The following is a 14,764-nucleotide window of genomic DNA, read 5'->3' as shown; positions in this document are numbered from 1 at the left end:
TAATTATTAATATATTACAATTTAAATACACATCCAAAAATCAAATTAGTTAGAATTCAAAATTTCGAATTTAAAATTCTAAAATAAATCTTAAACCATCTTAGATCACTAGTAAAATCTTCGCTCCGTAAAGATCCAGAGCTGCAGCGCCTCCCCCTCGTGGCCGCTTTCGTCTTCTCCCACGTTGCGCACTCCTCTGCGACGATCTCCTCCTTCGTCGACGCGCTCCTCCCCGCGACGCGCTTCCCCTGCGCACACCCCGCGCCTCCTCCATCCATGGGCTCCTCTCCGTCCCTGGTCTCCTTCCTCGCGCCACGCGCAATCTCCCCCTTCTCCCGCGCCTCCCCCTGTCTCCTCCCCCACGTCGCACTTCTTCTGTCTCTGGTATTTCTATTTGCAAATTCTAAAAAAAATTTGGTTGAGTTCATCTATGAAGATATGTCATCCCTTTTTTTCGCTTAATAAAAAGTTCTATTTTTTAAAATTTATGTATAATATTGGAAGTGTCAGTATTTTTTTTTCTTTTTTTTTAATGTATTTGTGATTATAATTTTTTTTTTGCACGCGTATGTTTGATTTGGAAGTTGTAATGTTAACCTAATTTAGATGTGTCAATACTTAATTTTGGATGTATTTATGTTGTTCATTATGTTCTTATGTACATATATAAGTTTTTTTACATGAGTTTTGAATGTGTTAATAAAATATTTAGAGTGTATTCTTATAATTTTGGATGTGTATTTGAGTTTAATTTTTTCTGTATTCAATATGTAATTTAGAACTACAATGACAATAATTTAGATGTGTTAATACATAATTTTGAATGTATTTATGTTGTTTATTTAATTTTAGATGTGTTTTTGACATGAGTTTTGAATGTTTTGAATAAAAAAATATTGAAGTGAGTTTAATTGATTTTGAAACTTCACTGATTTTTTAAAAATTAGTACACGAAAAGTTGTTATGAATTTTATGGTTTAATTTGCAAAAAATTAATGTATTGCAAGTGATTTACAAATTTTACAGTGATAAGTATTCAAAATAAAAGTGATTCCTTACAAATAGGAAATATGATTAATTAAAAAATTAAAATAATAAAATATTAAATTTAAAGGCCGAATAAAAACTGAATTTTATTGTACGAATAGTATTTTCCAATGTATATTACTCAATGTATATTACTCAGTGTTGGTAATGGAAACTAGATTATGCATTTTCTGTAATTTAATGTATATTACTCAGTGTTGGTAATGGAAACTAGATTATGCATTTTCTGTAATTTGATTAGTTAGTTAGTTAGTTATTAGAGAAAAACATCAAAGCTTGCATTATGGGATAACACACCTCTGTCACCCATTACCAAAAAAAAAGTTAGCAGTAGAAGTGTAGAACAAATAAAAAAGATATCACATACTGTCCACAAAAAAAAAAAGGAAAAGAAAAAAGCTATCACATATATAATATAATTACCCTGTTGAGAAAATAACCAAGATGCATTAATGTGTTATGTGTATATACTAAGGGTTTGTTTGGGTGAGCTTCTAAAAAAAGATCTTTTTTCTGAGTTATCTTTTTTTAAAAGATCTTATAGAGAAGTAAAAGTAATTTTATGTTTGGATATCTCATGTAAAAATGTCTTTTTATCTATCAATTATGTTTGGGTATAACAGTATAAAAGTACTTTTTTGTTCATTTATTACATGAAAAACATATTTTTTTTAAGGAAAAAAGATCTTTTAAAAAAAAGATGTAAATTACAACTTCTCAAAAAAAATCTTTTTTTGATTTTACTAGTGCTTTTATTTTTACTACTAGAAATTTGCCAAACACGTTAAAAAATAAAAAAAGATCTTTTTTTCATTGAAAAAAAGATATTTTTTTAATAAAATAATGGCGCCCAAACATGCACTAACTATATCACTTGACAATGTTTCTTGACCTTCAAAAACATAATGAGATGCAAAGTTAGTAATGAGATTTCCAAATCGCCAATAAGAAACGGGTACATGGGAAGCATAAAAAAGCAGCAGGACAAGCAAAATTTTACAAGAACATGGTGGTCAAAAGAAGTTACATGCATGCCAATTCAGCATTCACTCATATTTATCATACTATATATATTATTACAGAAAATCAAACTTCATGACAAAAGGGCAAAAGAATAAGAATGGGAAAAAAGTAGTTAGCACAATAGCTCATTTTTTGATGAATTGCAAGCCGTTTGCATTAGAGTATCTCTCCATGAATCTCATGAATCTGTCCCATTCCCTTGGAGTCCGCATTACATACTTCGCTTCGATTCCAGAAGGCTTTCCATTGACAAATTTAGCACTCACATCGACTGACTGAAGGACCCCTTCCTCATCGATCAGGTATAACCCGGTGATGTCACCTACTTCGCCGGAGGAATCGAAAACTGAGGGTTGATCAAACTTGAAGATGGCCATGCCATTTGTTCCATCCCTTGATTTGGTGAGCCTTACATCTGGTATTGTTAATTCATCAGTTCCTTGGATGAACTGTATTGCAGGTTTCACCATCATGACAACCGGAATGCGCATCGGAGAACTCGTAGTTAGCTTAGGTAACCTCAACCGTGGCAAGTTTAAGGATTGACCATTGAATGACGAATGCACGCTTCGATGAACAGCTGAAGTTGGAGCTGCATAAACAAAGACAGAGGACCTTCTAAGATTACTTTGTATATTTGATCAAATTAAAACACTGCAAGTTCTGTCATCAATTACTTCTTAGATTACTTAGTTTGGTAATTATAGTTAAATTCTCACTTCTAAGTATTTGAATACTTTCTAACTTGTGCTCATGAAGTGCATCATCATTCAAAACTTACCATCCTTTTCTTATAAAATTTGGAAAATACATACATCACTCCTGAGCATGACTTCAAGAAGATCACATATTTTACGAAAATAATGTGTTTTGGGGGAAGCACATTTAATACTGTTTCAAGAACACTTACCACCATGATTTCTATTTTTTTATTGTTTCCCAGGGTATCTCCCGACTCGACCGGCTGAGGACTAATGCCTAAGATTTGAGCTCCATTTAAAGTTTTGCCGCTGACTAATAGGTTGTTTTATGCATAAGACAGGATTCGAATCCCTGGCACTTGTTTAAGGAGACGAATGAACTAACCATTCGATAACAATTTCTTGTTTGGGAGATACCTTAACAACAGGACAACATCCTTCGGCTAACTAGCCAAACATAACACTCAGCATTCCTAACTGAACTTACTTGAGAAAGGCAAAAGGATTCGAGCTATGTAAGCCAACCTCCCTCTTGACGTATGGTTAGGAAGGGGGATTAATTACCAAATTTTTCATCACTTTAATCACGGATAAAACTTTATATAATTATCTTATTTTTCATCCATCTGTAACTTTAGAATCCATCCAGATACCATCTAATATAAATGAAACAATGAATAATGTATGTGCATTCATGAAAGTACATTCAATTTACCATGAGCAATTATTGATATTAAAATAGACATGTGCAGTAAATGATAGATTAAGTGACGGCCGTAGTGGTTGGCCTGCGAGCGACGGCAGTGTGGGAGAGGACAGAGCAGTTTTGTGTCCATTAGCCGTTTAGGAGTGCGTTGCTTGGGCCTTTGGAGTATATCGTTCAAATTATAAACCAGTTTATTTTGGTTTTAAACCAAACCAAACCATAAAAAACTGATTTTTTTTTACAAAAACTATAATTTTAGATTAGATATTTTATTTAAAAAAATTGGTTTATCTAAAAATAGGTTAGTTCAGTTTCAATTCAGTTTAGTTAATCCAGTTTTATACAATGTCTATTAACTTTCGTATCCCTTTCAATGCAGGAATTGATATACATTCATTCCCTTACTAGAATGAGATGATGGAAAAAGGTAAAAAAACTAACCACCACAAATGAGATTAAACATTCAACCCCCCCCCCCTCTTTTTCCCTGTTAAGAAATTGTTTTGTTGTTCTAAAGCAGAAAAAAGAAAATGCATCTCCTACTTATTGAATGTAACTTGTCAACTATTTATTATAAATAAATAAATGAACCAATGAATCCATATTCGATAAGCATTTAACCCCACAAAATTAATCTGAATGAAACTATGGAATTTCAGGAGTACAACTTTAGATGAACCTACCATTACTTAGTACTTACTACCCATCAATTGAAGTCCCGAGGCATGCATAATTTAGTGAAATTTCATAAAATGATACAAGCACAGATATTATTAGTGTCCAAATTCAGTTAATAACTCTTAATTGTAAAAGGGTAGTCCTAATAATTTGCACACTTGATGGATATGAAATAAAAGGAACAGTACAAGAATAAAATAAAATCACAGTGAAGCTTAATGGATGAAGTAACTATACCTGTGCTTGAGCGTGAATTGTGTAGAGAGTTGGAGAGTGGAGATGACAATGCAAGAGAGTGCAGAGTTGCCATTGCAATTTGGGGAGAGAGAGAGAGAGAGAGAGAGAGAGAGAGAGTAGTTTGTGTCTAAATAAATAGTGAAAGATTGTGGTCTAAAGGAATAAAGGATATATGTGGCAAGTGGCGTGTAACAAAGACAGCCATTCACTTGAAAATAATTCTTGGCTTTTCAGTTTTCACAAAGGATTTTGTATGCTTGGACTCTGTCTGTGAACGGAAACATTGATCTTAACAAAAATAAATAAAAATAAAATAAAAAGTAAAAAAAAAAAAACTAAAAACATTGATAAATGTTTCGGTTAATTATGTCTTTATTGTTTGTAAATACATGATCAATTGATGCTTGGATTTTTTTAAATAAATAAATTAAATTTTTAATTTATATGTATTTTTAAAATTAACTTATGTTTGCATTTTATTACTTATCGTATTTTTCACTATAAATAAATAGGTATACATATAGATGACATAAATATATAATACAATTTTGTCACTTACTTCATATGCAAATGAGACATGTCGTTACAACAAGCTTAGACCTTTTTTGTCGTAAGGTTTAGGTCAATTAAAAGGTAAACTTAATATGATTTAAAAAATAGATAGTGCAATTTTTTAATAACGTCGAACTTTTTTTTTTTTTACAAATTCATTCAAATATATAAGGAAGGAACACAGGAATTTTTTTTTAATATTGGGCCAAAGGTGGTGTTACCCACCAAAATGACCAAACAGGAGAGTTTAACGTCGCTATAGGAGTCGTCAAATGCCGCAAGAAAAACATCAACGCCGTTATATGGAAAACGTCAGTGACGTTTTGATCAAAACGTTACCACGTTTTGTTGTGCATGATCAACACGTGGTAGGTTCCTCTCTCTTCCCACACATTGATGAAAACGCCAACTTTTTTCTTCTTTCATTCTTTCTTCTTCAGTCCATAGTCTCCATTATTCTTATCCATAGTCTTCATTCTTTTTTCTTCATTTTGTTTACTCCACATCCCCACAACAAAAAAACGACAGTCCCACATTTCCGCAACAAGAAAAATGACAACAGTCAAAGATAGAAAAATGTTAGTATTTTAAACGTATTATTAGTAGTTAGTTAGTGTTAATTTTATTATTTTGAAGTAAAAGTTAAAAAAAAATAGTATATAATATTTTTGAAATAATTTTTTGATTACGTAGATGAATAAATTAATTATTAGTTCTTGATTAAGAGTAGTAAAAAATATATTATCTTTGTTATAGTTATAATAATAGTATTAATTGTTACCGTATCGTTAGTGTATATTATTCGTTGAATGTTAGTATATATTTTTTTAATTTTAATTTTGTTTAATTAATTTTTTTAAAAAACAGAATTTTTATTAATTTTAGTTTGATTTTATATAATTTATGTGAGAAAAAGGTCGCTTTAGAATTTTTGTTTAGTTTTATTTTAATTTTTACTTTTTTGAGAAACAGACGTTCTTAGTAATTTTAATTATATTTTAAATAATTTATTCGAAAAAAATTTAATAATTTTAGTTTTATTTAAAATAATTGATTTCAAAATAGAATTATTTATTTAATTCGGATATAATTTTTTAGTGATTTAGGTTTTTAGGTTAAAATTTAACTAAAATATATAGCCTTAATTATTATCTAATGAGCATGGGATATTTTTTAAATTTTTTTATATAAAATATTAGGTGTTTCAGTTTTTATTAGTTTAAATTTTTAGTTAATTTATATATGTAGTGCGTGAAGTTTTTAATAATAAAATTGAATTATTATTAATTATATATATATACCATTACGTTTTTTTTATTTTATTTAATTATTGGAAAACAAAATCATTGTTATTAAATTTTAGTATGTTTAGTAATTTTAGACATTTTTGCAATATATATTGAAAAATAATGGTAACATATTTAGATCGGATAATTAGTAATTTTTAGGATATGTATTTAGTAAATAGATTAAGAGTTATTATTATTATTGTTTTCAGTAAAAAAGAAAAAAGAAAAAATATAAGTAATTTTTTTCTATATTATTTTAATGTAGCGTTAAAGACAAAAATGAAAAAACGTGACACCACACATGCTGACGAGCATATATTAGAATATCTTCAACAATCCTATATATGTAAGTAATTTTTGTGTTTACTGTTATGCTTAATAATTAATAATTCAATTAGTAATTATAAATTATTTGGATTTTTAGTAATTATTAATTATATTTGTTACTAAACCGAGTATTAGTTTAGTAATATTGACTAGTTCTGGTTATTGACGGTTAGTTATTATTTTTGTTATCAGGGTTCAAGAAATTTGCACACTAGACACTTACACCAAATAGACTCATATGATGCTAGGGTGGAAGAACAACTCAGAGAGAGTGGATTCTATCATATATCTCAGATTGGAAGGATCATGTCTCACGGTCCAACTATAGACGCACTAGTTGAAAGGTGGCGGCCTGAGACGTACACATTTCATCTTCCACACGGTGAGTGCACGATTACGTTGGAGGACGTTGCCATGATTTTTAGACTCCGAACTCACGGCTTGCCAGTTACTGGATCAACTGACCACAGCACAAGTGGGTTAGAGAATGAGTGCATGACCCAATTTGGTATTGCTCCTGGCCCGAACGACCATAGAGGAAGCAGAGTCAAGCTAGCATGGTTCCGCACCCTAAAGCAGCTATTGCCAGTTACTAACACAGGCTGCCTATATAAAATATTGGTCACTCTCTTCCGGCTTTGCTAACCTACACTCTGACAGAGTACACTCTTAAGTCCTTCATATGTTATTGAAAGAGGAACAATAATAACACATGGATTCTCACACAAAAAACTCACACCCTCATGTGTATCATACAAAATCTGACCATTGAAATATATTTTTAAACTAACATAACTCTCCATTTTATACACTTATTACATTTACCCACAACTTATTTCACTCAACAGATGCAGAACAACTTCAACTGCTAAAGAATGAAGAACAATTTCAGCAGCTAAAGAAGTAAGAACAAATTCAACTGCTAAAGAAGAAAGAGCTCTAAGCTCTCTGGAAATTTGAAGGCAAATAACTTTGTGTTGTTCACTTTCTACTCTACTCAAGGTGTTTCTCGCATAACACTAGCATACCTTATATAGCTAATTTTAAATTTTTTTATTCATACTTGTACTAAACGTCACCACCGTTTTGACCATTTTCAATGGTAAAATTTGTTTCAACACAAAATGACACCGCTGTTTTCTATTTTTAAATTAAAAATTTTTTGCCTCCTAGACAAAACGGTAATGCCGTTTTCAGCTATGCTTATTTTTTTAATTATTTATTTCTAACAAAACGGTAGTGCCGTTTTGGTTTTATTTATTAAAAAATTTTAAATCATGTACAAAACGTCTCCAATGTTTTGTATCTTCTGACAAATTTTTTTCTCTCCCATAGCAGTGTTAAACTCACCTAAAGAAAAATATTAAAGAGAAACACACACCTTTTCACAATATTTAAAAAACTCAGCCAGAATCAGAGACGGATGTATCTTATAGTTTTTGGAAGGGATAAGTATTATTTTGGAAACATTATTTTGGATTTAAAATCGTCCCTAACATTTTAAAACGATATTAAAATTAGGGGTGTACATGGGTCGGGTGAAGCCGGATTTGATGTGATTCAGATCCGGTCCGAAATATACACCGGGTCTATTTATTAGACCCGAACCCGACCCTAGACCCGATGAAACCAATACACTTTCGGGCCACAATTATACCGGATAAAAATCGGGTGAAAACCGGGCCGTTAACATTACATTACGTTGATACCTTCTTGTAAGCTAGCATGTAAAAATATCCAAATTTCCAAGACTCCAACCATTATTTAACAAGGTAAAATTCATTTAGAAAAATATAACAAGAACCAACCCTTCTTCAAAATTAAAGCATAACCACAATCAATACTAAAGCATAACCACAATCAATACTAATATTATCTAATAATACCAAATATTTAAATCAATACAAATAACACAATATTATGCATTAGTCTAAAGTCGTATGCATTCTAAACATAAAACATTATAGTCTTATAGTGACTAATAACACAAAATATTAAGGTTTACAATACTTAAATTCCACATAAGAATAGTTATGATCCATCACTAATAACACAAAATATTAATTGTGTATGATGACCGGGCCACCGGGCCGACTTCGGGTGACCCGAGCTATGGCCCGGACCCGACCCGAAATAATGACCGAGTCTATTTTTGAGACCGTTACTCTACCCTAAACCCGATGAAATCAAACCAAATTAGCTCCTAAAGTGTTCGGGACCGGACCGGGTCATATGCACCCCTAATTAAAATCGTCATTTTTAATAAATTTTTTTCTAAATGACAAAAATACCCCTTTTTCACCAGTTCACTTCTTCTCCTTCTTCTTCTTCTATCGTTAACAAAATTCAAAACTACAAATCCTTCTTCTTCCTTCTTTTTCCATTAACAAAATTAAGGGTTGTGATAATCATCAAATTCTTCAAATTCAATAACAACAACCACAGATTCAGAATTAAAAAAAAAAAAACAAAAAGAATGAAAAAAGAAACAGCATCAAGCAATTCAGATCTTCTTCTTTTTCAAATTCTTCAAATCAACAACAACAACCACAGATTCAGAATTAAAAAAAAAAACAAAAAGAATGAAAAAAGCAATAGCATCAAGCAATTCAGATCTTTTTCTTCTTCTTCTTCAAATTTTTCAAATCCAACAACAACAACCACAGATTCAGAATTAAAAAAAAAAACAAAAAGAATGAAAAAAAGTAACAGCAACAAGCAATTCAGATCTTCTTCTTCTTCTTCTTCTTCTTCTTCTTCTTCTTCTTCTTCTTCTTCTTCTTCTTCTTCTTCTTCAAATTCTTCAAATCCAACAACAACAACCACATATTCAGAATTAAAAAAAAAAAACAAAAAGAATGAAAAAAGCAACAGCATCAAGCAATTCAGAAACAACATTAGAAGAAAACAAAAGCAAAAATTATTATTCAAATCCAACAAGAACAACAATAGATTCAGATTAAAAAAAATTAAAAAGGTAACAGCAATCCAGAAACAAGAACATAACAAAAACAAGAACAAAGATTAGAGAAGGTGGTTGAAGTAGCAGCAGCGACGAAGGGAGAGGAGCAGCTCAGCGTCAACCTCCTTCAGCCTCGACGGAAACCACTGCAAGATTTGTGATGAATTTGAAAATTAGGTTTTGTGATGAATTTGAAAATTAGGGATTCTGATAAATAAGAATAGAAATTAGAAACTTGAATCTTAACTTACCTATGATGGCAGTGACGGTAGAGTTACGTGGTGGTGGTGGTAGTAAATCTGGATAGCAGAGATTAGGGAGGGAAGAGAAAGGGAGGCGTGGCAGTGATGCTGGAAATGCGAGCAACACGACCACCACCATCACCACCACCTCCCTGACGACGACGAGAAACAAGAGGCGATGGCGAGGTCCAGGTGCGGTGAGGCAACGCAAGGCGAGGCAAGGGCAAGGCGCGGTGAAGCAAGGGCGACGGGAAAGTCGAGGCGCGGCGAGGTGAGGTCGAGGAAGAGGGCGTCGGCGTCGGCGACGGAGAGACTTTTTTCTCTCCTTCTCTCTCTCTGAGTCTCTACTCGCTTCTCTCTCTCTTCTCTGAATAATGAGACTGAGAATAAATGAAGAACGAAGAAGCAAGGTTGCTTCTAGGGGTGTGCATGGGCCGGGTTTGATGTGACCCAGATTCGGCCCGAAATATATACCGGGCCTATTTATTAGACCCGAACCCGGCCCTAGACCCGATGAAACCTATGCACTTTCGGGCCATGATTATATCGGGTAAAAATCGGGCCGTTAACATTACATTACCTTGATACCTTCTTATAAGTTAGCATGTAAAAATATCCAAATTTCCAAGACTCCAACCATTATTTGACATGGTAAAATTCACTTAGAAAAATATAACAAGAACCAACTCTTCTCTAAAATTAAAGCATAACCACAATCAATACTAATATTATCTAATAATATCAAATATTTAAATCAATACAAATAATACAATATTATGCATTAGTCTAAAGTCGTATGCATTCTAAACATAAAACATTAACTTATAGTCTTATAATGACTAATAACACAAAATATTAAGGTTTACAATACTTAAATTCCACACAAGAATAGTTATGGTCCATCACTAATAACACAAAATATTAATTGTGTATGATGACCGGGCCACCGGACCGACTTCGGCTGACCCGAGCTATAGTTCGGAGCCGACCCGAAATAATGACCGAGTCTATTTTTGAGACCCTTACTCGACCATAAACCCGATTAAATCAAACTAAATTAGCTCCTAAAGTGTTCGGGACCGGGCCGGGCCTTCGGACCAAGCTGGGTCATATGCACCCCTAATTAAAATCGTCCTTTTTAATAAATTTTTTTTCTAAATGACAAAAATATCCCTTTTTCACCAGTTCACTTCTTCTTCTTCTTCTTCTATCGTTAACAAAATTCAAAACTATAAATCCTTCTTCTACCTTCTTTTTCCATTAACAAAATTAAGGGTTTGATAATCATCAAATTCTTCAAATCCAACAACAATAACCACAGATTCAGAATTAAAAAACAAAAACAAAAAGAATGAAAAAAAAAAACAACATCAAGCAATTCAGATCTTCTTTTTCAAATTCTTCAAATCAACAACAACAACTACAGATTCAGAATTAAAAAAAAAACAAAAAGAATGAAAAAAGTAACAGCATCAAGCAATTCAGATCTTCTTCTTCTTCTTCTTCTTCTTCTTCTTCTTCTTCAAATTCTTCAAATCTAACAACAACAACCACAGATTCAGAATTAAAAAAAAAAACAAAAAAAAAATGAAAAAAGTAACAGCAACAAGCAATTCAGATCTTCTTCTTCTTCTGGTTCCAATTCTTCAAATCCAACAACAACAACCACAGATTCAGAATTAAAAAAAAACAAAAAGAATGAAAAAAGCAACAGCATCAAGCAATTCAGAAACAACATTAGAAGAAAATAAAAGCAAAAATTATTCTTCAAATCCAACAAGAACAACAATAGATTCATATTAAAAAAAAACAAAAAAATTAAAAAGGTAACAGCAATCCAGAAACAAGAACATACAAAAACAAGAATAAAGATTAGAAAAGGTGGTTGCAGTAGCAGCAGCGATGAAGGGAGAGGAGCAGCTCAGCGTCAACCTCCTTCAGCCTCGACGGAAACCACTGCAAGATTTGTGATGAATTTGAAAATTAGGTTTTGTGATGAATTTGAAAATTAGGGATTCTGATAAATAAGAATAGGAATTAGGAACTTGAATCTTAATTTACCTATGATGGCAGTGACAGTGGAGTTGCGTGGTTGTGGTGGTAGTAAATCTGGATAGCGGAGATTAGGGAGGGAAGAGAAAGGGAGGCGTGGCGGTGATGCTGGAAACGCGAGCAACACGACGACCACCACCACCACCTCCCCGATGACGACGAGAAACAAGAGGCGAGGGCGAGGTCCAGGTGTGGTGACGCAACGCAAGGCGAGGCAAGGGCAAGGCGCGGTGAAGCAAGGGCGAGGGGAAAGTCGAGGCGCAGCGAGGCGAGGTCGAGGAAGAGGGCGTCAGCGTCGGTGACGGAGAGACTTTTTTTCTCTCCTTCTCTCTCTCTGAGTCTCTACTCGCTTCTCTCTCTCTTCTGTGAAGAATGAGACTGAGAAGAAATGAAGAACGAAGAAGTAAGGTTGCTTGACTTGCTTCTCTCTCTGTCCTGTGATATAAGGGCAAAATCGTCTAAAAGGACGATTTTACCTCTAAATAAAATGTTGGGGACGATTTTAAATCCAAAATAATGTTTGGGACGAATTTGATTCTGACCCTAAACGTCAGGGACCAAAACAATACTTATCCCTTTTTGGAACAAAGATTTTCACTAATATTTTAAAAAAATATATAAAAATATATGCACAAATATATATACTCTTATTAAAAAATTGTGATTGTCTTTAAAAAATATATTTATTAAATTTTGTGTTAAAATATTTTAAAAATTTTGCTCACCTATTCATAAGAGCACGCATATTTTAAAAATATCATAAAAAATAGTTTGACAAAAAATTATTAAATATTTTTTTTTACATTTTCAATGTATTAAATATATTACAAATTTAAAATTTTATTATTATTATATTCTTAACATATTCTTTTAACCACTACACCACATCCAGCAGATAGCAGCGGTTATGTATAGGATTAGCAACGATTTTTAACCGCTGCCAAACGGATAGCAGCGGTTGATAAATCCGCTGAAAGATAGTGTGCGGCTAAACCCTTAGCAGCGGTTATTAGTAACCGCTGGAACAACCGCTACTAAATGGTATTTTGTAGCGGTTTCATCCGCTACTAAATCGTCAAAATATGATTTAAGGAAGATTGAAGCGGTTGTCAACCGCTGCAAAATGCCATACGTTTACTAATCCTGTTATGAATATAGCAGCGGAATTAAAACCGCTGCCAAATGTCGAGTAACACTTTTTTTAAAAAAATACCAGAATTTATAATAGAAAATGACAACTCTTTTATTTTTTATATGTTCATCCACTCAACTGTATTAATTTATTAAAATAACCAACAACCAATCCAAAAACAACACACGAAACAAAACATAATTAATAAATGCAAAGGTGAATCATTATAACGATAATTTGCATCCATTACTATAAACTACAAATAAAGTAAACAAAATAAAAAACTACAAATAAATATCTCAAAAGTCATTACGAAAGTAAATAATAAAAGAGTATTCCGATTCCAACACTGATAAGTCAAATCATTAGTGTCCACACACCATCTTGCATGGGATGAGGTTGGTGCACTTCTCAAAGAATCCAAACCCGTAGCTATTTCAGGTGGCAAATTACCTCCTTGTTGCTGGATTACGTATGTCAACAAATCTCCCATTGTCTGTATTTTTGCCTTCCCTTCAGCTGCCTCTGTCTCCATTATCTGTCTCTTTGCCTTTTCCTCTGCTGCCTCTGTCTCCATTCTCTGTCTCTTTGTCTTTTCCACTACTGCTGCTGCCTTGAGTTCTGCTGCCTCTGCCTTGAGTTCTGCTGCTTCTGCCTTGAGTTTCACAATCTCCATTTGATACTCCTCAATCTGTACAACGTAGTCCGACTGCTCTGGAATGTTACGAAAACACCGACTCGGACATGTACCAATACCGAGTCCACGAACTCTTCCTGGGTGCTCCTTTCCAAGCACTTGTGCAAGAGAATCATTCTGTGAAAATTCCTTGCTAGAGGGGTCTTGGCTCTCAACAAATTCAATTGCTTCCTGCAAACATGTGAGGTCCGAATTTACACTAATCTAAATTCAATGATAGTAATTGCAAAAGGAAATTTGAAAAAATAATGAACATGATTTACCCCAACCAAACGCGCTTCTTCATTCATATACTTTCCATTCTTTTTTTTATGACTCATGGTCCATCCCTCTCCTCTCCCAATAGGCCTTCCCAGTCGTTGCTCCTATAACAATCATCAACACATATTTGTATTAAACACAATACTGTATTACCAGAAACACGTCAATATTGTTGAACTGAAGTTAAATTAATTACTTCTTCGTGTCTCTTTCTTGCCATCGTTTTAGAACCTCCGGTATGTGTGTATTGTTTCTTTGAACGATTAACAACATTTTTTCTACACTTCTCCTGCACACAAAACGAAAAAAAATAAATGTTATCGGAATAAATTACTACACTGTTAATGATTCTATAAATCAGCCTTGAGCGTACAACTTCAGGAAACAAAAAAATGATAAAGTGATGAACTTTTGGGTAGTAGTTTTTCCACTATCACAATAAATTCGGCATATTTAGTAGTAGATCATTACCATTTAAAATCGCATACATTGAAATTTCAACTACATATTTGTTACCTTCGTGTCATCGTCCAATCGATATTGAAGAAACTTTTTCCAGTGATTTGTCTCTATTCCTACTGGCTTACGCTTGATATTTTCCTCAAAAGTTAGTTCTTTGTCATAAACCTTATGGAACAAATGATTTCTTGAATTCCTCCAGCAGTTTCCGATTCTTTGTAAAATTCCCCGCTTTATCCACCCTCTTTTATCATCCTCATAGTGGAAGACTCGCTACAAGTAGTTCAAATCAAAGACAACATATAATAATTAACCACCTCAAAAAGACTTATGTATTATCAAAATACATACTTTATGACATCAACAATTCTCGACAACAAAATTCACAGAAGTCAACTA

General features: G+C 33.0%; 1 protein-coding gene across 1 annotated transcript; it reads right to left on the bottom strand.

The window, feature by feature from the left end:
- Positions 1–2,057: 2,057 nt before the first annotated feature.
- LOC112727137 (photosystem II reaction center PSB28 protein, chloroplastic) lies at positions 2,058–4,647 on the bottom strand. Its single transcript, XM_025776779.3, has 2 exons — positions 4,393–4,647; positions 2,058–2,662 (listed from the first exon to the last, which is right to left on the bottom strand). Exons 1-2 carry the CDS (start codon positions 4,463–4,465, stop codon positions 2,196–2,198), a joined length of 540 nt encoding a protein of 179 aa, XP_025632564.1. The 5' UTR covers positions 4,466–4,647; the 3' UTR covers positions 2,058–2,195.
- Positions 4,648–14,764: the final 10,117 nt, after the last annotated feature.

This window comes from Arachis hypogaea, chromosome 12 (assembly GCF_003086295.3).
Source record: "Arachis hypogaea cultivar Tifrunner chromosome 12, arahy.Tifrunner.gnm2.J5K5, whole genome shotgun sequence".
Taxonomy (NCBI): Eukaryota; Viridiplantae; Streptophyta; class Magnoliopsida; order Fabales; family Fabaceae; genus Arachis; species Arachis hypogaea.
Note: the sequence above shows the minus strand (reverse complement) of the source record. Positions and strands in the feature narration are given on the sequence as shown.